General features: G+C 52.5%; 1 protein-coding gene across 1 annotated transcript in view; it reads right to left on the bottom strand.

Annotated features, from left to right (window-relative positions):
- Nucleotides 1-18,896, bottom strand: part of SLAIN2 (SLAIN motif family member 2) — a 52,972-nt gene extending 34,076 nt beyond the window's left edge. The window contains exons 1-2 of the mRNA XM_029076406.2: nt 18,564-18,896; nt 18,359-18,485 (exon numbers count right to left, since the gene is read on the bottom strand). Coding sequence (XP_028932239.1) covers nt 18,359-18,485; nt 18,564-18,822 — 386 coding nt within the window. The 5' untranslated portion in view covers nt 18,823-18,896. The remainder of the gene's footprint in view (nt 1-18,358; nt 18,486-18,563) is intronic.
- Between the last annotated feature and the right edge of the window lie 3,699 nt (nt 18,897-22,595).

Here is a 22,595-nt window from a genome sequence, read left to right as displayed (position 1 = left end):
CGCTGTCCCCTGTTACTGACTGTTAAGGACATATAATGGACTTGCCCTTCATCAACTTATCAATCCCCTAGACTGTAAACAAACTGTAGACAAAGAACTTATAAACTCGGTCATACTGTACTCTCTCACTTTGGAAACAATCAGTCACATTTACTGAGCTCTTACTGCGTGCATTTGGGAGGGTACAATATAACAGTCATTAAACCTGCTTCCTGCCTACAACAAATTTATGGTCTGGAGGGGGAGACAAATACAAATAAATTACAAATACATAATCTCTTGCAGGGGTGAGGGGTTGATAAAGGGTCCAAATTCAAGTGCAATGCAGAAGGGAGTAGAAGAGGAATCTGTAATTTTATTTATAATAACGTCTATCTCCCCCTCTAGACTTAAGCCCATTGTGGACAGGGAATGTCAAATATTTTGAACTCCCTCAAAGTCTCTGCACACAGTAAGCGTTCAATAAATACGACTGACTGACAAGAGAAAATGAGGGCCTAGTCAAGGGAAGGTCTCTTGAATATGAGCCTCCAATAAGGTCTAGATGGTGGGGAGAGTGATCGCCTGTCAGATACGAAATGGGAGGGAGCTCCAAGCCAGAGGTAGGAGGTTAGCGAGAGGCCAGGACCAAGATAGACAAGATCGAAAGACCATGAATACGTTGGCATACAAGGAGTGTAGTATGCAGGGTGGACTGTAGTAAGAAATCAGGAGGCGGCAAGGTGATTGAGTGCTTTAAAGCCGATGGTTAGGAGTGTCTGTTTGATGGGCAACCACTGGAGGTTCTTGAGAACTGAACTTTTTTTATAGAAAAATGATCCAGGCAGCAGACTGAAGTATGGACGGGACTGGGGAGAGGCTGGAGGCTGGGAGGTCAGCAAGGAAGCTGATGCAGTAATCCAGATGTGGTAGGATGAGTGACTGCATTAACACGGTAGCAGTTTGGATGGAGAGGAAAGGACGGACTTTAGCGATGACATGAAGGTTGATCTGACAGGATTTGGGGTAAAGGGCTCTGCACAGAGTAAGCACTCAAATACCATTGACTGATTGCTGGATGTTACAGGCATAGCCTGTGTTTGGTCTTCATAGGCATTGAGATCAGTGAGCCTATTAGTCCGATGTCCAGTACTGCTCTCTGCAGTCGCACATTACCCAATCAATCCTATTTACTGAGCGCTTACTGTGTGCAGAGCACTCTACCGAGTGTTTGGGAAAGTACAAAATAACAGACATGTTTCCCGCCCACAACGAACTTACAGTCTAGAAGATGAGACAGACATTAATGTAAATAAATAAATTACAGATATGTACCAAAGTGCAGTGGAGCTGGGCAGGGGGTGAATAAAGAGAGCAAGTCGGGGTGACACAGAAGGGAATGGGAAAAGAGGAAATGAGGGCTTAGTCAGAGAAGGCTTCTCGGAGGAGATATGCCTCCAATTAGACTTTGAAGGTGGGGAGACTGATTTTCTGTTGGATATGAAGAGGGACGACGTTCCAGGTCAGAAGCAGAACGTGGGTGAGAGCTCGGCGGCGAGACAGACAAGATCGAGGTACGGTGGTCTGAAAGGTCCGGGTTTGGTTTCACCATTTTAGCAATAGTATTTATTCAGTACAGTACACCATACTCAGAGCTTCAAAGATACAAGAGAAGCACGAGACATTCCCTGCCCACAAGGAGCTTCCACTCTAAATGGAGAGAGAGACATCCAAAAGTCCTGATCCGCCTCTGGGAGGAGAGAGATTTGGAGAGGGAGAAGAGTTCACCCAGAAAAGAGGAATCCAGGAATTCACTGCAGGCCAAAGAATCCAATCTTCCCTCACAACCTCTGGTGCAGAGTGTGGAGAAAAATGGATCCAGAGACATCTGTCTTCCTCCGAACTGTCTGCCAGGCAGAGCCCACCGCCGAGGTCCTATACGTCGGGGCCCTGGGGAGTTGGGGGGTGGGGGCTTAGGGGGGTGCCCATCCCCTGCCAGTTCCAACAAAACAGGAATTTGTGGGTGGGTGTTCTAATTTGCGTGGTGGGGGCTGGAGTCTTGACTTCTTCCTGGTCACTGGATTCGCTGAAATGGTGCCTTTCAATAAGGGATATGTTACTCTGCTGGACAGATCTGACTTTTTGTAACTGTTCCTCTTGAAGTGCAATGGCGTTGCTTGGCTACTAGATGAAATCTTGGGGAATGATGCAATGTGACTGACACTACACAAGTCATAAGGCTCAACGCCAAGGTAAATTACAAAGAAACCAGTGCACCCGCTGGACCCCTTTCTAAACGGTAACAATGTAGCAGCTGTTTGTAGAGAATGCAGATTCACAAAGAATTTGAGTACAGTAAACTAGTAAAGTTACAAGAAAATCCCGAGAGAGATAAACTAGTGTCTTCCATTGACAGATAATACACTGGGTAAAAACATTTTAAATTCCTCGAGAACAGTCTGGGATTGAAATCACTGGACATTATCAGACTGTGTCATCACAGTCAGTGGGCATTTGGATGCCCATTAGAAAGGGCACGTGTCATCATCGTGTCATTTGGCAAAGGATTCGATATGCTAAAAATCAAATCAATACTCTTTACCAAACATTACAGTGAGCAGAGCACAGCATTAGGCACGTGAACACACATCCTGAGAGATACAGTCCCTGCCTTCAGGAAACTTACAATCTAACAGGGAGAGACAGGTTGTCATTCATTCATTCATTCAATAGTATTTATTGAGCACTTACTATGTGCAGAGCACTGTACTAAGCGCTTGGAATGTACAATTCGGGAACAGATAGAGACCATCCCTGCCCATTGATGGGCTTACAGTCTAATCAGGGGAGGCAGACAGACAAAGAACAAGACAACTTAATCACGATAAATATAATCAAGGGGATATACACCTCATTAACAAAATAAATAGGGTAATAAAAATACATACAAATGAGCACAGTGCTGAGGGAAGGGGAAGGGAGAGGGGGAGAAGCAGAGGGAAAGGGGTGGAAAGGGGGCTTAGTTGAGGGAAGGTGAAGGGGGAGCAGAGGGAAAAGGGGAAGCTCAGTCTGGGAAGGCCTCTTGGAGGAGGTGAGCTCTCAGTAGGGCTTTGAAGAGGGGAAGAGAGTTAGTTTGGCAGAAGTGAGGAGGGAGGGCATTCCAGGACAGCGGGAGGACGTGGGCCAAGGGTCGACGGCGGGATAGGCGTGAACGGGGAACGGTGAGGAGGTGGGCGGCAGAGGAGCGAAGCGTGCGGGGTGGGCAGGAGAAAGAGAGAAGGGGGGAGAGGTAGGAGGGGGCAAGGTGATGGAGAGCCTTGAAGCCCAGAGTGAGAAATTTTCGTTTCGTGCGGAGGTTGACAGGCAACCACTGTAGGATTTTAAGCAGGACAGTGACATGCCCAGAGCGTTTCTGCAGGAAGGTGATCTGGGCAGCAGATTTCACTTCACTGTGCCCCAGTTACCCATCTGTAAAATGGGAATTAAGACTGTGACCCCCATATGGGACAGAGACTAGGTCCAACCCAATCACCTTGTATCTACCCCAGCATTTAGTTCACTGCCCAGCACACAGTAAGCGCTTAACGATGGGTCTGGGTCCGATCTACTTATCTTCCATCTGACCCGAGGCTTGGTACCCAGGAAGGGCGGTTTACCAAATACGGCAATCATCATCATCATCAGTATCATTACTATCGTAATTACTATTATCATTATACTGTTGAGTCTGAGGTGCTGGCAGGCCATCTGGAGTTGTCCTGAAAGCAAGAGGAGACGCAAGCTTGTGGAGCAGGTGAGAAGTCGATTTGGGAAGCGACCCCTCACGGTGGCATCTGAAGTCAGTAAACAGACAGTGAGGAGAGTGTGAGGGGGCCCGCCCCAAGACAACCTAAGGGGCCTCTGCAACTTGGGGTTGAGAGGTGGACCAGGAGCCAGGAAAGGAGATGGAGACGGAGCTGTCAGAGAACCAGAGGAGAGCGGCAGCAGTGAAGGCAAGCCTGAGGACTGCTCCTGGGATGAGGGGACACTCACTATGGTCCAAGGCAGCCCAGAGGTCAGGAGAATAAGGCCTGGGGCCCACACTCATCTAAAAATAGGAGGAAGAGGAGGAGAAGGAGGTCTTCAGAGACCTCCTTCTTAGTGCAGCGCAGGGGCCAAAAGCCGGAGGGCAGCAGGTCCAGAAATGAGACAATGAAGAGCAAGTGAAGGCAGCACAAATCGAGTACCTTGCCAAGGGGTGAAGAGGAACAACAGCAGGGAGTTGGGGTGACGGTTGGAGGGAGCCATGGGGAAAGCGGGCAGGAGAGGACAAGAGGTTGAAAATGGTAATATGGAAGGGAAGGGGGCTTGGGAGCAAAGCCCTTTAAGGGGCGAGAGATCTGCCTGCGGTCACGGAGGAGGGTGGTCAAGGAGGAGGGCACGAAGAGTAACCACGAGACTTCAACTTGAGAGAAAGCCGGGAAGGAGAAGAATGTGGATAAGGAGGTGGGAGAGCATCGGGGGGAGCGAGGGGGGTGCTTTGGGGAAGTTCAGGTGGAAAGATCTCCATGCTGTCAAGTCAGTAGTCGACTGTGGTACTTGCGAAGCAAAGCGCTGGGTGAGAGATGAGATAATTGGATCAGACACCAACCCTGTCCCACATGGGGCTCACAAGCTAAAGGGCGGGGAGGGAGAACAAACATGGAACCTCCATCCCCCAGATGAGCAAACAGGCCCAGAGAAGTGAAGTGACTTGCCCAAGGTCACCCAGCAGGCAAGTGGCGGAACTGTAGTTAGATGCCAGGTCCCCTGACGTCCAGACCCGGGCTCTTTCCACTAGGCCCCACTGCTACTTCTTAGCCGGTGAGGTGTCTGGGGGTTAGAGGGAGTGTGTTGGACAGATTTCTGTAAAACCTTTTTCTGAAAATGAAAACCATTATTTTTCCATGATGTCAGTAATTTATATATAGTAATTATTGGAAAATCCAATGACTGTGCATCATCTTTTCACTTGATCTAGCACACGCAAGCCTCCTTTGCTATTCTTAACCTTTGTGTGTATAAATGTCAGGCCGTCAGCGGGAAACTGCACGTTCTGAACATGAAACTGAGTAAAGTTACGTCGACACCACGAGGGCAGGGGAGAAGAGTGAATAAAACATCCTAAAGGAGTCTATGACAGAACCCGTTCTATTTAGGGAGGCTCTCTAGCTCCTAGAACGGAGGCCAGCCATCTCCCTCTCCAGCCCCAGGTTTACATGCAGAGAAGATCAACACTAGAAGCCATTGGCCAGTGCCCTTAACATTCACTGAGCTCCCCTCAAGTACTAGGGCCTATGGGTCAGAGTGGGGGGGCAGGAGGGAGGGTGGCACGAGAGAGCAGGCCCAGCACCCTGGGAACTGACCCCTCCAGCAGCTTCCATCCTCTTCAGCAGGCCCCCTCAAGAGCAGTGGCTGTGACAGTCACATGGGTGCAATGGTGTGGATCGGTTGGGACTCGAGGCAATGTCTTAATGGAAAAAGCCCAGGCTTGGGAGTCAGAGATGCCATGGGTTCTGATCCCAGTTCCGCCACTTGTCAGCTGTGTGACTTCGGGCAAGTCACCTCACTTCTCTGGGCCTCAGTGACCTCATCTGTAAAATGGGGATTAAGACAGTGAGTCCCATATGGGACAACCTGATTACTCTGTATCTACCCCTGCACTTAGAACAGTGCTTGGCACATAGTAAGCACTAAAACACCACCATTATCACCGACCTCCCAGCAATCTTCCGGAGCAAGAGAATTTTGTTCTCACCTATGACCATCAGATTTAAGGAAGAACGGAGAAAGGCCTATCTCTTTCACCTGGGGGACAAGACAACCATCCATTCAGTTCACACTTCCCCACTCCTCAAGACCCTCTTTTTGTGTGCCCACTTCCACAAATAGAAACTCCTCATCTCCGGGTTTAAAGCCTTCAATCGACCTTCCCCCTCCTACTTTACCTGGCTGCTCTCCTAGAACCCAGCCCACACACTTCGCTCCTCCACGGCCGACCTACTCACTATACCTCGATCTCGTCTACCTTGCTGATGAACCCTTGCCCACGTCCTCCCTCTGGCCTGGAATTCCCTCCCCTTTCATCTACAACCGACCACCACTCTCCCTGCCTTCAAAACCTTACTAAAATCACATCTCCGAGAAGCCTTCCCCAACCGAGCCCTCACTTCCCTATTCCTCTCCCTTCTGCATGGCCTAGGTATTCGGATCTGTGCCACTTAAGCAGTTGACAGTCACCCCACCCTCAGCCCCAAAGCACATATGAACACCTCAGTAAGTTATTTTAATGTCTGTCTCCCCATCTGACTGTAAGCTCCTTGTGGGAAAGGAATGGGTCTACCAACTCCACTGCACTGTACTCTCCCAAACGCTTAGCACAATGCTGTGCACACCGTAGGCGCTGGAGGTTCTTGAGGAGTGGGGAAATGTGGGCTGAATGCTTTTTTAGAAAAACGATCTGGGCAACAGAGTAAACTATGGGCTAGAGAGGGGAGAGACAGGAGGCAAGGAGGTCATCAAAGAGGCAGATGCAGTAATCGAGGTGGGATAGGAAAGGTGCTTCCATCAGCATGGTAGCAGTTTGGATAGAAGGGAAAGGGCAGATTTTAGTGATGTTGTGAAGGTTGAAGCGATAGGATCTGGTGACAGACTGAATATGCGGGTTATAGGAGAGATGAGTCGAGGGCAATGCCAAGGTTTCAGATTTGGAGATAGGGAGGACAGTGGTATCCTCTCCAGCATTAGGAAAGTTAGAGAAGGGACAGGGTTAGGGTGGGAAGAGAAGGAGCTCTGTTTGGGACATATTTAGTTAGCGGTGTCTACGGGACATCCAGCAAGAGATGTCCTGAAGGTAAGGCATAGTAAGCACTGAATCCATCCTTCAAATGACTAACTTCTCCAGTCAGGCAAAGGGCCGCAGCAGACGGTGAGTTGGCTGGACTCAAATCCAGGGAGGTGGTGCCGCCCTGAGCCTTATTCAGCCCTGCCTATCTTAAGACCTAGCTAGCTGGACTTTGTCTGGCAAACAGGCACTGGGCATTTCACGAACTGCCCGACATTCATCAGTGGGCAAGACCAGCCGGAGTGGCAGCCGTGCCAAGTGATAAGGCTTTAGGCTAATGCCACGGAGGGCTCCACATCCCTAAATGCACCCCTCCCCCCACCTCCTTCAGACCGCCACCGCCCTCAAGGCACCAGTTTGAGGAAAGAAAACTCATCTGGGGAGAATTACCTTTTTAAAATTCTAGGAGGCTCCTTCCTCCCTCTCTCCCCGCCCATAACTTTTTTTTTAACCTAGCATGAGCCAGGCCACGCCCCCTGCAGACATGCTCCCCTATCCCTGCCCCATCAGGTGCGGCCTCCCCCGCAACCCGGGCAGGCTGACCTAAATTCATACAGGACTCCAGAGCAACGAGAGCAGAGAGTCGGACTGGAGGGAATCCAAGAGGGAATCTGAGGAGAGAAACGTAGACTAGGGCCCTCGGGGGGCTCCATCTACTTCACAGAAAAATGAATCAAATGTATTTGGCTCCTTGAGCAAAAACCACGCCATCGACAAGCTGCCTGAAAACTTGGGAAACATTTTTAGCAGGAACATGATCGGACGGTCCCCCTGCCTGTCAAAGGACACATCCCAGCAGGTACTTTGGGTGGATGTCTCGGCCCTTTTACAGTTGGCTTTTCACGATGAGAACAATTTCGAGTGGAAGAGGTCTTCATTAGCCTCTGAGCACCAGCTAATGTTCAGTTCCTTAATTTTACCCAAATGGGCAAATGGGAGTTTGGGGAAAACAAGGGAACGAAGGAATGGGCATTTTTAAAAATCTCAAGTGTGCAGAAGTTCTCCTAGGGGGCTCACAACAAAAACAACCATTCTGATGGTTTAAAAACAAAACAGAACACCATACACTAAAATTAGCCTGTAGATACCTGGGGCTAGACAGGGCAGGTGGACATATTTTTCAATGATAAATACCTTAATTGATAAAAATGTCTTTTAGTCAAAGCGCTTTTGGTAGTTTTAGGGATCCTCAAAAGTATGGGTTCAAGAACCTCCAGATGATGGGGTCTCCCAACCAGGGTGATGGACTTCAACGCCAAGAACCGATTCCAGCACGGGCAGTCTAATCTGTGTGCCACCTGCCCGCCCACCCATTGCACGTTCCCTCTTCCCCGCCAACTGTGTTCCCAATGGGGCACTGTGAGCAAGCCAGCGCAGCCAGCGCAGCTGGGGGCCACCACTGCCAAGTGCACCATCAGATTCTGACCCACCCAGGTTCCATCAATGGGCAAGGTGACAGTGCCACAGTGCCAAAGTGCCGCCGCTGGGCAGTGGAGCCGTGAGCCGGGGGGCCACGTCCCTGGGAGGCTCTGGGGGCTGACCCGCTCTTGGCAACCACCCATAGTGGCCTACAGCCTTCGATATGTTCCTGCAGGGCCTCTGCTTCCAGAAATTGGTCTCCTGGGACGCTACCTGAAAGGAAAACTTTTCTCAAGTAGGAGCTCTGAATTTTTAAAATGCAAGTCCATTTCCTTTTCAGCTTCTGGCTTTCAAGTTTACATACTGAGACATGATACTGTTTTAAAGGGATTGCTTAGAATCGCTAGAATGAGTTTCATCCTTTAATCTATTTAAAAGCTAAGTTTCCTGGGGTCTTTTGGGATTACAGGAGGCTGGAATGTTGACGTCGTAACTGGGTGCATTTCACTGGAATAATGGGGGAGAAGTCCAGAAGGAAAATGAGAAGAACAAAATAATCCAATGTTAAAATGCAGTGGTCTTGCCAGGTTACTCCAAAGACCTGGTAGGAAGAGTTGTTCTTGGGTGATAATCATGAAGCGCTGATAAAAACCTATTTCCTTCACCCAGCAGCCACCAAGGGGCAAATTCATTCATTCAATAGTATTTATTGAGCACTTACTATGTGCAGAGCACTGTACTAAGCACTTGGAATGTACAATTTGGCAATAGATACAGACAATCCCTGCCCAATGACGGGCTCACATCTGGGGCTGGAGTGAGCATCCGGAACAAGGGGTTCAGAAGATCTCTGGATCCAGCAGGAAACGCACGCACATCAAACTTGGTGGAACCTGAAAGGCTCTGGGAACCGACGGCCCAGGATACGAAGCCAATGGCTTACTGCAAACAGGAAGCTGCTTGTTGAAGATTCAGAGATGCAGCTCAGGGCACGATAAAAAGCCTCAACATTCAGCCTGAAGATCAATATGGATGTTGTCCACAACACTCCCTTCTCTTTCTAAGCACTGAAATAAAAACTAAGAAAATTGGCCCATCAGTCCTGAATACTTTGCACTGTGCACTACAGCTTGCAAAGCTTGAAACTCTGGGAGAGCTTAAAGTGCTTCACACACTTCCTTTTTTTTTAAAAAAAAAAAAAGGAAAATACCAATTTAGTGCTCAAAACTTTGCAGACATTGAGAAGGGATGAGAGCAAGCAAGGGCTATGGGGGAATGGGCCTGGCAAACTTGCTGGGCCCACCCCTGCTTCCATCCGTTAGACATCAGGGCCAATAGCATTTCCCCGACACACCTCCCGTGGGCAGCAGGAATCCCGCCCTCATAGGGCTTATGACCTAATAGGGAAGATTGCAGATCTAACAAATATATACAATAGTTGTCTGAAAATAGATATAAAAATCAATGGTATGGTATTTATTGAGCCCTTATTGTGTGCAGAGCTCTGTAATAAGCACTGGGAGAGACAATGCAACAGAGTTGGGAGACACGGTCCCTGCCCACAAGGATTTAGAGACTCAGTAAACAATAGTTGTTTAAGAACAATAGTTATTTAAGAACAGAAATAAGTACCAATGGGGCTTAATGAGATGATGGGGAGCGGGGACATGGCAAAAATTTTCGGGAAAGACCTCCAGAAAGAGAAAGGTTTTAGAGATAGGGAATGTGTGGTTTAAAAAAGTGGAGTTTTGGCGAGGGAGCTCTCTGGGTGGTAGGAAAAGTATGAGCCCAGAACCGGGAGCATCATGACAGGGAAATAATCCGCTCACTTGAGAGGGTGTGGGGTCCAGGCTGGGGTGGGCCTGGTCTGGGAGATCCATCCTGGTCCCTGATCTGGGGGCCCTGATGACTCTGCCCTGGACCCAGGCCACTCCTGGATCAGAGGGACTGGGCAGAGCCAGGGCCCAGGTTCCCATTCCCAGGAAGGGATGCCCCTGCCAGGCCAGCCTCCCGGGACAGGGCTGGGACTGGCCACCATTCCGGGGGCTCCGGGCTCTGCCATCTTTGCACAGATGGCAACCCCGATTGCCAGCAGGCTGTTGGCCTCCCGGCCCCACCCCCAGCCTCGCCGCCGTCCACGCTAACTCTATCCTGGGGTCTGGGCACCTGCCTGGGAGGCCCGAGGGAAGGGCCAACAGCCGGGGACGCAGAGGGGGCAACCATGGAGCAGTATCAACTGCCACAGGCAACGGCCAAAACCCCGCGCTCCTCTCCTCCAACCCCGCTGGGAGCGCGGAGACCAGAGCCTTGGAACCCCGGCCCCGGACCAGCACACATCCCCGGCCCTCATGCCCCAACCCATCCCGGCCCCGGCCCATGAGACCCCTCTCTGGCCCTGGCCCCACTCACACGCCCCCCCCCCCGTCCCCGGCCCCTGCCCACGCGACCCCCGGCCCTCCAAGGAGTCCTCTGCGGGTTAGGATTATGCTCAGCTCGACCTGAGGATGGGTTTGGGGTGGTGGGGCGGAGAGACACGGTTCAACTTACTGATGGCTCGTCTCCTCCAAGAGGCTTTCCCCAACTAAACCCTCATTACCTCTTCCACTCCTTTCTGCATCAGCCTCACATTGGGATTTGCACCCTTATGGGAAGCAGCATGTCGTAGTGGATAGAGCATGGGCCTGGGAGTCAGATGGTCATGGGTTCTAATCCCAGTCTGCCACTCCTCTGCTGTGGGGCCTTGGGCAAGTCACTTCACTCTCTGAGCCTCAGATACCTGATTTGTAAAATGGGGATTGAGGCTGAGTGCCCCATGTGGGACAGGAACTGTGTCCTACCCGATCTGCTTGTATCTACCGCAGCCCTTAGAACAGTACCAGGCCCGTAGTAAGCGTTAGACACCATTATTACTACTACTGTGCACCCCTCCCCAAGACCTCCAGCACTTATGTCTACATCCAGAATTTATTTACTTATTTTAATGCCTGTAGCCCCTTCTTGACTGCAAGCTCACTGTGGGCAGGGCACATGCCAACCAAGTCTGTTATACCGTATTCTCCCAAGCGCTCAGTACGGTGTTCTGCACATAGAAAGCACTCAAATACAATCTACTGATTGATTATACGTGGAGTTAGAGAACGTTCTGCACGTGACACCTGTAGAACAGTTTTTCCACAGACACGCGGCAGCCCACAGGATTTAGGACACTGACGTGAGTTTCTGCAACCTGAGGTTCGAGAGGAACACAACCCGCCTGTCACTGGAGAACTGACTGCATGCTCAGTCTTACCTCAACTTGTCAGTTTGCCATGGACAGTAATAATAAACTGAGTCACCATACAAGCCATCTCTATTATTGCTCCCCACCCAAGTTAGCACTGTGAATCGGGTCCTAGAAAACAGAACGTCAGAAGGACTGAACAAAGTCTAGTCTCCCGCCAGGAAATTAGGTAAAGTTCATTCACGCATCTCCAAGATTAAAAACGGATCCCACCGCCACCAAAATCAATCAGCACTTAGTTCAGTGCCTCGCAAATATTAAATGCTTAAAGACCATTAAAAATAATACTAGTAATAATCAATGGCATTTATTGAGTGCTTACTGAATGCAGAGCACTGTACTAAATGCCTGGGAGACTAAGGGCATAGACAATTCAGCTGACAACCTAGCAGGGGAGATAGGCATTAAAAAAAGTTACAGGTAGGGGAAATAATTGGGCGTAAGGCTATATACAAACGTGCTGTGGGTGGGAAGAGGAGGGATTAGTCAGGGAAGAGTCCAGACTGGCTGGGAGTAGAAGAGCAAAGTGTAAGGGCTGGGTTGTAGTGAGAGAGGAGAGGAGACAGGCGGGGAGAAGAAATGAGTGTCTTAAAGCCAATCCACAGTAGGGTTTCCTCTGAGACAGTAAGGGACAGCCAACTCCTGGAGGTTTTTGAGGAGTGGGGATATGGGAGCAGAACAATTTTTGAGACCCATGACAAGGACAGGAGAGTCGAGTCCAGCAGGGAGGGAAGAGAAGCTGGAGGCAGGAAGATCACTGAGGAGGCTGATATGGCAAGGGCTGCCCTCAGCATGGAGGATGTTTGGAGGGAGAGGAAGGGGCAGATTCTGGACATGTGGGGGAGAGAGAATCAGATTTAAAAACCTTTTCTTTAAAGTGTGAAAAAAGTGTTAAATACCACTGAATTAACTTGCAGGATCAAAAGTCAGAAGAAAAATAGAAACAATTTAATGTGAACACAGGCACGCATGAAAAACCATCATGTTCTCACCACTGGCCCCTCCAAGCCAAATGTCTGGTGTTCATCAAATGGATGCTCAGCTGAGCGCAGACTCCTCGGCGCGGCTAACTGACCTGCCCATCTGCAGATGGGATCCCTTTTCCCTGCCTGAGGAACCGTGGCTTTGGGAACTGATTTGAGATTGTGTTCTCCCAAAGGGTCCTCGAGCTTTCAATACCGGCAGCCGTGCGCGCTGGGGGGCGGCCGATGTGCGACCGGCTGGGGGGCCCTGGGGCTGTTCCAAGTGCATGCAGGCCCAAACCGGCCCTTGTTCGCCCAGGGGGAGCCCAGTCATTCCCATTCCATAACGCGGCCAGCCGCCACAGAGCACTCGGCGGAGAGTCCGGCAGGAGGTCCCGTGCCTGCTGGCTGCCCCCGTCAGTCAACCGAGACTTTTCCAGGGGGCCCCATCCTGCTGACGGGAACCTGCTGGCCGCCCCGTCACTCAACTGAGACGTTAAACAGGGGGACCCCCATCCCGCTGCAGGAGCCCGCTGCCCTCAGTATTCGAGCGAGATGCTAATGGGGGGATTCCATCCCGCTGCGGGAAACCTGCCACCCTCATCATTCAACCGTGACTTTAAGAGGGGGACCCGGTACCGCTGCGAGGAACCCGCACTACTCCTTGAGCGGAGGGATTGTCTCTCTTTATTGCTGCATTGTACTTTCCAAGTGCTTAGTACAGTGCTCTGAACATAGTAAGCGCTCAATAAATACAACTGAATGAATGAATGACTGCTGGGTGCCTAGTGCCTCACCGGAGACCCAAATGGGGGAGCAGCACACTGCTTTCCTTGACAGGAGATCAGGGCCGGCGCGCAACATGGAAACACAAGGACAAACTAAAATCCCCCAGCAACCAAAGTTTCGGCCTCCCCTTCTAACCCACGTGGCCAAACCGACTCATTTAAGCTTTATTCTTTTCGCGAAGACCCTCCCTCACCAGACAAGAATCCGGAGAATCTACCGAGAGATTCTGCCCCTGCCTGAATAATCGAGAACTGTCTAAGAGACTTCAGATGCCAAAAACTCAACAACGAGCCAAAAATGAGTGCAAATTTTGATTTCAGAAAATTCAGTTATCTAGAGCAATCCAAGATGTCTGCATGTCTGGATCAGGGAATCCAGATTTTAATATCCATGTGGGGGCCTATGTATAACACGTGTACAAATGCACAGATTCTGTAAGGCACCTTAGCCTGTGAATCCCATGTTCAACAGGGACTGTGGTCCAACCTGATGAACCTGTATCTACCCCAGAACTTAGAACGGTGCTTGACACATAGCGTGCACTCAGTATAATCATCATCATCTTCCCCGCAAGGCAGGTCAGAACACTGTGCAGAGTGCAGGTGATACAAAGCAGGCATTTCAGTTCAGAAGCCTCTTTAATTCCAAATAAAATAATTGCCTGTAATTGTTTTTATCCTTAAATGTTGCCTTCTTAATAATAATAATAAAAATTGTGGTATTTGTTAAGCGCTTACTATGTGCCAAGCAATGCACTAGGATGACGCAAAAGATGCCAATGTGTTTGAATAAAAATAAAAAGCATAGATGATCCTAAATAGCCTCATATCCAGGCTGAAATTGAGTTTCCTCCTATATGCTAAATTCAATTCAACTTTGCCGTAGGAGTAAAGAAGTTTAGGAATTCTCCTCTGAAAGGTTTTTTATTATTTCAAAGGTCAAACATTGAGGCTTTAGTGTCTACTTACTACAAAACACGGATTTATCTCAAAATGGTATGAAGAGCCGGCCGGGAGGCGTAGGCTTCAGGCCGCATGTGAGCGCCCGGGCATGAGGGCACCAGTCCGAGAGTGTGAGCCCACCTAGGCACAGCATGCAGCAGGTCTGGTGAGCCTGGTGAAGCCAGTAAGCCCAGAGAGGGAGGGGAGGGAGGAGGGCCTGGCGGGCCCGGCAGCTGGGCCCACAGCCCACGGTCATCACAGCCACCATGGCGGGCACTCCCATGTGCACTCTCCACAACAGCGCGGCCCCCTTATACCCTGGGAGAACCAGGTGGATGGGCTTTTTTTTAATCCATTACCTCATCATACCACCCTCTCGCAGAGACTACTGAGAGAGCCCCAGTCGGCCTTTCTGAGTTTCTGCTAACCTGTCCAAGTTTCCCAAAGCCCTAAGATGTGAAGGTCCAAGAGAGAGTGAGGAACAGCCACGTTAGAAGCAGGTTCAGTTGATGGGAGAGAATCCCTTCAGCCCAAGGGCTTAAATTTTACCCTGCTATTAAACAGTTCAAAGGCTTCATTGGAGTGATCCGCTTTTGGCCCTATCGCATGATCTCTGCCTGTTGAGCAGAACCCTCTGTCACTTCCAAAACCAAAGAACTTTCTCTTGGATGATGCGGGGCCCGAGACTTAAAAAACAGAGCTCTCCCACAACGGGCAGGGAATGGGCCGGAGCGACTCCATCCCACAAGCTAAGGAAAATGTGAAATATACTCCCTGGAGCTGAATGGGGAAGCAAGGGCAGGCAGGTGGTGTACACGATTCGACAGGCACCCACAAAAACGCTGTTCAAATTGCAGTGCCGTCTCCCAGGGGGGCAAACGCAACCTCTCACCCTCACACTGACTTACGCATTCCGCTGGCAGACCCTACCGCATGGCAGGTCCCACGCTGCCACAAACGTCGTCCTCGGAATGAGCCCGAGGAAGAGCCGTCGGGCTACAGCAGCAATGGGTTAAGGGTCTGGACAACTGCCCAACAACTGCCCAGCGTTGACCCACTGTGCCCAGATGGAGCCCTTCGAGGAGAGTAGGCAGACATTTTATTGACTGGACACCCGCCGGGACACACGACGCCCAAAACTAGCCCCAAACAGCACTCGTCAATGAACCAGTGGTACTGAGTGCTTTACTGTGTGCAGGGCACTGTACTGGGCGTTTGGGGAAGAACAATACATTAGTACTGGTAGACACGATCCCCATCCCTAAAAGTCTTGCAGCCACAGGGGAGACATAGATGTGAAGTTACAGATGGGGCGTGGGGGAAAAAAGAATATAAGGATTTGTATGTTGTGGGGTTGGGGTGAGTTTTTTTTATGGGGGCGGCTGGGGGTTGTAGTATTCGTTAGGCACTATGTGCCAGGCATTGTATTAAGCACTGAGGCTAATCAGGTTGGACACAAAGAGTACCAAAGTGCTTAAGGGGGTACCCGGCCAAGAATCAAGTCAATACAGAGGGGAGGACAGGTAGGAAAAATGAGGACTTAGTGATCAGGGCAGGCCTCTTGGAGATGTGATTTTAGGGGGGTTTTGAAGGTGGGGAGACTGGTGGACTGTCGGACGTGAACGGGGAGGGAGTTCCTGACCCGAAAGAGGACCCGGGCGGCGAGATAGATGAGATGGAGATACAGAAAGTAGGTTAGTGTTAGAGGAGTGCAGGGTGAAGGCTGGTCTGGCGTAGGTCATCAGCAAGGTCAGGTAGGAGGGAGAGAGCTGACTGAGTAGCTTAAAGCCGATGGTGAGGCTTCTTGTTGTGGTACGCTACAAGTTGGGCCTTTGGGAGTCCTCTACAGCCTTCAAGGGACCCGGGTCCGGGCCCTCACCCTCTCCGGGACCCCTTGACCCCTCCCAGTGCTGCACTCTTTGGCGAGAAGGGAACATGGCTCCAGAGTAAAAGTCAAAAAGTGAACATTCTTAGGACAGTAATAACAATCTTAACGAGGAAAACCTTTCCAAGCCCAGGCGCCCCCGCATGCAGCAAGCAGGCCCTTCTCCCTCACTAGATGGGACCCTCAGCCTCAGGAGAGTCCTAAAAGAGCCCTCTGGGTTAGCCTCTGAAAGAGGCTTTTGGGTCTGGGGGATGGGGAGGACAGGGGAGAGGTCAGCGGAGGGAAAGAGGACCCAATGTCCCTACCCTATGTTGGCCCCCAGTCATTCTATCAAACGGGCACTGCTGGAATTCTCTTGTCTGTGGGCAGGATTGTTGGGAAGGGTGGGGGTGGCACAGAGGGCAGCAGGCAAGGGAGCGAGCGAGCCAGGGAGCCTCGGTGGGAAGTGGGAACCACGTGCCGTCCCTGAACGGGAATACGAAACGTGCCCTTCGCAGGAACGCTGGGGCCAGAGTGAGGAACTCAAGTACCTGCCTCTACCAACTCTTTGTTTGGGAGGACAAGAATCATCTCAAGAGTTTTGGGTGGACGGATGTGGACTACAGAGATTTCAGTTTCCCTCACAAGATTGGAAAGACAAGAAAAAGAGTCTTTATTCTAGGTTTTCCGGGCCTTTCCTCCAGGCCCGCCCTCCCAGAAAAGTGAGGGGCGCCGGCGAGGAGCGGCCCCCGGTCCGCTGCTGTTGGCCGTGGGCCGAGGGCCGTCCCGGAAGGGCAGGACGAGCTCTCGGCCCTTCGGGTGGGGAGGCCCGGACAGCTGTCGGCCCCCCGACCGCTTCCCCACGACTCGGCGCGGGTGGGTCCCGGACTCCCCCGTCCCAGGGCAGGGCAGGACCCTCGGTCCCCGGACCGGTCTCCCTGCGTCCAGTCCCGGACCCACTCCCTCCACCGCCTCTTCTTCCTCCCACAGCCCGGCCGGGCCCCTCCCCGCCGCTTAAGGGCGGCTCCCCCAAAAACAATCCCAGCTGCAGCAGGGAGGGACAGGCCGCCCCGGGGATGGTATCTGTTAAACGCTATGTGCAAAGCACTGTTCTTGTCTCTGTTGCCGATTTGTATATATGCAGAGATGGTCTCTATCTGTTCCCGAATTGTACATTCCAAGCGCTTAGTACAGTGCTCTGCACATAGTAAGCGCTCACTAAATACTGTTGAATGAATGAATGTTCTAAGCGCTGGGGTGGGAGGGCTACAAGGCGATAAGGATGTCCCCCGTGGGACTCACCGTCTTCATCCCCATTTTCCAGATGAGGTCACTGAAGCCCAGAGAAGTGAAGTGACTTCCCCAAAGTCACAGAGCCGGCAAGGGGTGGAGCCGGGATTAGAACCCACCACCTCTGACTCCCCCGCCCAGGATCTTGCCACTGAGCCTCGCGGCTCCTCTACCCGCCCGCCAGCCCGACCCGGGCAAGAGGGGGAGCGGGAGGGGCTGGGGGGGGGGTAATAATAATAATAATAATAATAATGTTGGTATTTGTTAAGCGCTTACTTTGTGCAGAGCACTGTTCTAAGCGCTGGGGGAGAGACAGGGTCATCAGGTTGTCCCTGGTCCTCGGCAGGGACGGAGGAGAGGGGGTTGGGAGGAGGGTCTGGTCCTCGGCAGGGCCGGAGGGAATAATCATCATAATAATGTTGGTATTTAAGCGCTCACTATGTGCCCAGCACTGTTCTACGCGCTGGGGGAGCTACAGGGTCATCAGGTTGTCCCCCGTGAGGCTCACAGTCTTCATCCCCATTTGACAGACGTGGGAATCGAGAAGGGAAGTGACTTTGGAGTCAGAGATCATGGGTTATGGGCTATGGGATCAGCCAGTCACTTCACTTCTCTGGGCCTCAGTCAGCTCCTCTGTAAAATGGGGATGAAGACTGTGAGCCTCACGGGGGACAGCTTGATTGCCCCGTGTCTGCACGTAGTAAACGCTTAACAAATAGCAATATGATTATTATTATGATTGCCCACAGCGGCCCAGTGGCAGAGCCGGGATTCGAACCCCTGACCTCTGACTCCCCAGAGGTCAGGCCGGGCTCTTTCTCTAAAGGAAGGGGAAGGGGAAGGGGGTTGGGGGGCGGGTCTGGTCCGTCCGTGTCCCCCGATTAGGCCGTGCGGCCGGCGTGGGGCAGGCCTGGTCTCTCTCCGTTGCCGAACTGCCAGTGCTCCGCACACGGTAAGCGCTCAGTAAATAGCCCGGGTGTGGCGGGAGGGGGGCGGTTGAGGGGCGGCGAGGGGCAGGGTGCGGACACTGACCAGTTCTCCTCTTGGTCGTCCCAGCCCGACAGGCGGTCCAGCTCCTCGGGCCTCAGCGGCTCCACCTGGTCGAGGAGGCCGGCCTGGACGCCCGGCGCCGGGGGGCCGGGGGGCGGGAGGCTCGGGGGGCCGGGGGGCCGGAGGCTCGGGGGGCTCGGGGGGCCGGGGGGCCGGAGGCTCGGGAGGCTCGGGGGGCCGGGGTCGCCGTCCCGCGCCTCCCAGCCGCCGCTCCTCGGGGGCCCGGGCCCGGACGCCCCCGCCGCCTTCGCCCCGGATCCCGAGGCCGGGCCGGGCCCGGGCGGGGCCGAGCGAGGCGAGGCGTGGGCGAGGCCGGACCCCGCCGCCGCCGCCCCCGCCCCCGACCGGCTCCGCAGCTGCTCGTTCTGCTTCTCCAGCTTCTTCACCAGCTCCTGCAGCTTCCGCACCTCCTGGTCCGCGTTGACGTTGGAGTTAACGTCCTCCATGCCGGGCCCGCGGAGGCCGCACGGCGGGAGCCCCGGACCACGCCCGCGCTACTCCGCCGGCCGCCACATGGCGGGCGCCGCCGCCGCCGCCGCCGCCGCCGCCTCCCTCCGCCCGGTGGTCCGCCCGGTGGTCCGGCCGGCGCCCCTCGCGGTGGTCCGGCCGGCGCTCGGCCCCGACCCAGCCTCTTCATGGGCGCCGCCCGGCCGTCCGGGGGAGGCGGCGCCCGCATCCGGCCCCCGCCGCCATCTTCCCGCCCCGCCCGTGACGTCAGCGCGCTCCCACGTGGCCGCCGAACGGCCCTCCCCGCGCGCGCCTCCTAGCGGCCACGGCGGGGAGGGGCGGCGGGGCGGCGCGGCCGGGGGGGGCAGCGGGGCGGCAGCGGAGGGGGGCAGGGGGGCAGCGGGGCGGCGGACCGGGCGCCCGGCCGGCGGGGCGGCGTGGGCGGGCCCATGGGCGGCGGCTTCCTTCTCCCCAGCTCCCTCTCCCCCTACGAACGTGCGGTGGCAGCCGCTGAGCCTGGCGGAGGCGGGATTCGAACCCGCGACCTCCGACTCCCGAGCCCGGGCTCTTGCCGCCGCGCCACGCTGCGCCCCCTGTCTGGGGGAGGGCCGGAATCCACACCGACATTCATTCATTCATTCCATCGTATTTATTGAGCGCTTACTATGTAGCCGATGATCATAATAATGGCATTTGTTAAGCACTTACTATGCGCAGAGCACCGTTCTAAGCGCTGGGGTAGACACAGGGTCATCAGCTTTGTCCCACGCAAGTCACTTCACTTCTCTGTGCCTCAGTTCCCTCATCTGTAAAATGGGGATTAACTGGGAGCCTCACGTGGGACATCCTGATCACCCTGTCTCTACCCCCGCGCTGAGAACAGTGCTCGGCACGTAGTAAGCGCTTAACAAATACCAACATTATTATCATCCCCCTTTTCCAGATGAGGGAACTGAGGCACGGAGAAGTGAAGTGACTTGCCCACACTCATGCAGCTAAGTGGTAGATTCGAACCCATGACTTCTGACTCCCAAGCCCGTGCTCTTTCCACTGAGCTACGCTGCCGAGCACTGTTCCAACCGCTGAGGGGGATACAAGGTCATCAGGTTGTCCCACGAGGGGCTCGCGGTCTGCATCCCCGTTTTCCAGATGAGGTCACTGAGGCACAGAGAAGTGAAGTGACTTGCCCAAAGTCACACCGCTGACAAGTGGCGGATCGGGATTCGAACCCATGACCTCTGGTTCCCAAAGCCGGGGTTTCTCCATGCGGCCTCCCCTCCCCCGCCCCAGGGTTGGGGAAGGCGGGAATCCAAATGGAGATTCATTCATTCAATAGCATTTATTGAGCGCTTACTATGTGCAGAGCACTGTACTAAGCGCTTGTCCCTGCCCAATGACGGGCTCAAAGTCTAAACGGGGGAGACAGGCAGCAAAGCAAAAGAAAACAAAAACAAGACAACATCAAGACCCATAGAATCAAGGAGATATACTCCTCATTAACAAAATTTATAGGGTAACAAATAAAATATACAAATAGCGCTGGCCGCTCAACCTGCCAACTGGGCCCTCGCCGAGGTTGCCCAAATTGTCCTCGAATACAAAGACACATAAGGCCGGGGCCAGTGCTCCAGCCCAGGCGCCAAAGAAAGAGCCAACGGTTAATGAACATAAGAAAAATGGCTGAGTAAATCTAGGATGATTTGTTTTTAGGCAGCGCCCCCGCCAACAGACGGGACTGAAAACGGTTTTGTTTTTATTTTTACCAAAGCCCGCTTTGTTCCCCGCAGCTACTGATGAGAAGCCGTGTGGCCCAGTGGAAAGACCAGAGCCTGGGAGTCAGAGGAGCCGGGCTCTAATGCCGGCTCCGCCTCTTCTCCGCTGTGTGACCTTGGGCCCTGTGCCTCAGTTTCCTCATCTCCCACCTACATAGATTGTGCGCTTTGTGTGGGACGGACACCGTGTCTCCGAGAAGCAGCATGGCTCAGTGGATTGAGACCGGGCTGGGGAGTCAGAGATCGTGGGTTCCAATCCTGGCTCTGCCACTTGTCAGCTGTGTGACTTTGGGCAAGTCACTTCACTCCTCTGTGTCTTAGTTAACTCATTGGTCAAATGGGCATTAAGACTGTCAGCCCCACGTGGGACAACCTGATCACCTTGTATCCTCCCCAGAGCTTAGAACAGTGCTTGGCACATAGTAAGCGCTTAACAAATGCCATCAGCAGCATCATCTGCATATACTCTATCTACCCCAGTGCTTGGTACAGTGCTTACTGGACTGCAAGCTCCTTGTGGGCAAGAAATGTGACCGTTTATTGTTGTATTGTACTCTCCTAAGCGCTCGGAACAGGGCTCTGCCCACAGTAAGCGCTCAACAAATACGGCTAAGTGAGCACTTAAATACCCCCAATTACTGTTATCATTAGCTAGAAGAGGGGAAAATGTCAATCAAGATGAGAGGAAATATAAAAATGAGTTGAAGCAGCCCAGATTGCGGTATAAAACTAGTGACAGAGTCTCCCACCAGGAACAACAGACCAACCTTGGTCTGAGGCTTCAGCCCTGAGCACCTGCACAGCAAAACTAATTTTAAAGATGCTGGGCAGCACAACACCACTTACGCTCTCAGCCTCTCACACTCTCGCAAGCGGTCTTCCCTTTGGGACATCAAGTGCGTAGAGCAAGTCGGGGAGGGGTGTGTAACCTGTTGCCGAGAGCTTGTGCGGTCTTCACCCTCGTTTACCAGTTACAGACAAAACCAGGACCTGAATCCACGTTCCAGGTCCCAGAGCAGTGTTCTGTTCCACTGGACCCATAGAAGGGTGGGGAATGTTACAGTCCCCTCTAGACTGTAAGGTTGTGTGAGCAGGGAAAGTGCCTGTTTATTGCTACATTGTACTCTCCCAAGTGCTTAGTACAGTGCTTCTCAGCAGTAAACACTCAATAAATACGATTGAATGAATGAATGAACATTACTAAACGGACCAAGGTAGAGGTTTGGCAGACACAGGGCCAAATAAATATTACTGTTCAAGTGTGCAAATGAACCAGAAGTCTTCCGAGGTTCCAAGGTCATGCTCGGATTCTTGTAATATACCTTTAGACTTTAAAGATAAGAAGGAAATTGCTAATTTGGAGATTGTAAAAATGTTTAGCACTTTGGTTCATTCAATGAATGCACACTTTGTCGCAGAAAGAAAGTGCAGGTGGCAAAGGGATGTTATCCTCCCCCTAGAAAATCACATTTGCAAAAGATTTCTTTCTGGGAAAGCATACTCAAAGAAGGTACCAAGGACTTAGTGAGACTTTAAAAGAGGACTTTAATTCATTCATTCAATCATATTTATTGAGTGTTTACTTTGTGCAAAAGACTATACTAAGTGCTTAATAAATGAGAATGGCAGGGACCAAGACTGAGAATGTGGAGTTTCCCTTTAGGAGTGCCAAATAGCCTATGGCCTGGGACTTCAGGGCAGATTCTGGGTGGGAAAATCAGTTCTAGCATTCGCGGCTCGCTCAGCACCACTGGTGCTCTCTCGTCTGTACCTGTCATGTTCCCTCGGGGACACAGAGTGCAACGAGCCGGTAGGTGGGCAGGAGATCATAGCATTTTCACAAACGTGGGAGAAATGAAATCTAGGGTTCATGAAAGGACCCAGTGCTCCTCCTCTCCATGCATGTGCATTCCAGGTTCAGACCCATCTAGCAAGAGGCTGAAAACTGCTGCACTGTCCATGTGGGATGCAAATGGAAATGCCCTCGGACCTACCGGTTC

Source organism: Ornithorhynchus anatinus, chromosome 12 (assembly GCF_004115215.2).
Source record: "Ornithorhynchus anatinus isolate Pmale09 chromosome 12, mOrnAna1.pri.v4, whole genome shotgun sequence".
Lineage (NCBI taxonomy): Eukaryota > Metazoa > Chordata > Mammalia > Monotremata > Ornithorhynchidae > Ornithorhynchus > Ornithorhynchus anatinus.
Note: the sequence above shows the minus strand (reverse complement) of the source record. Positions and strands in the feature narration are given on the sequence as shown.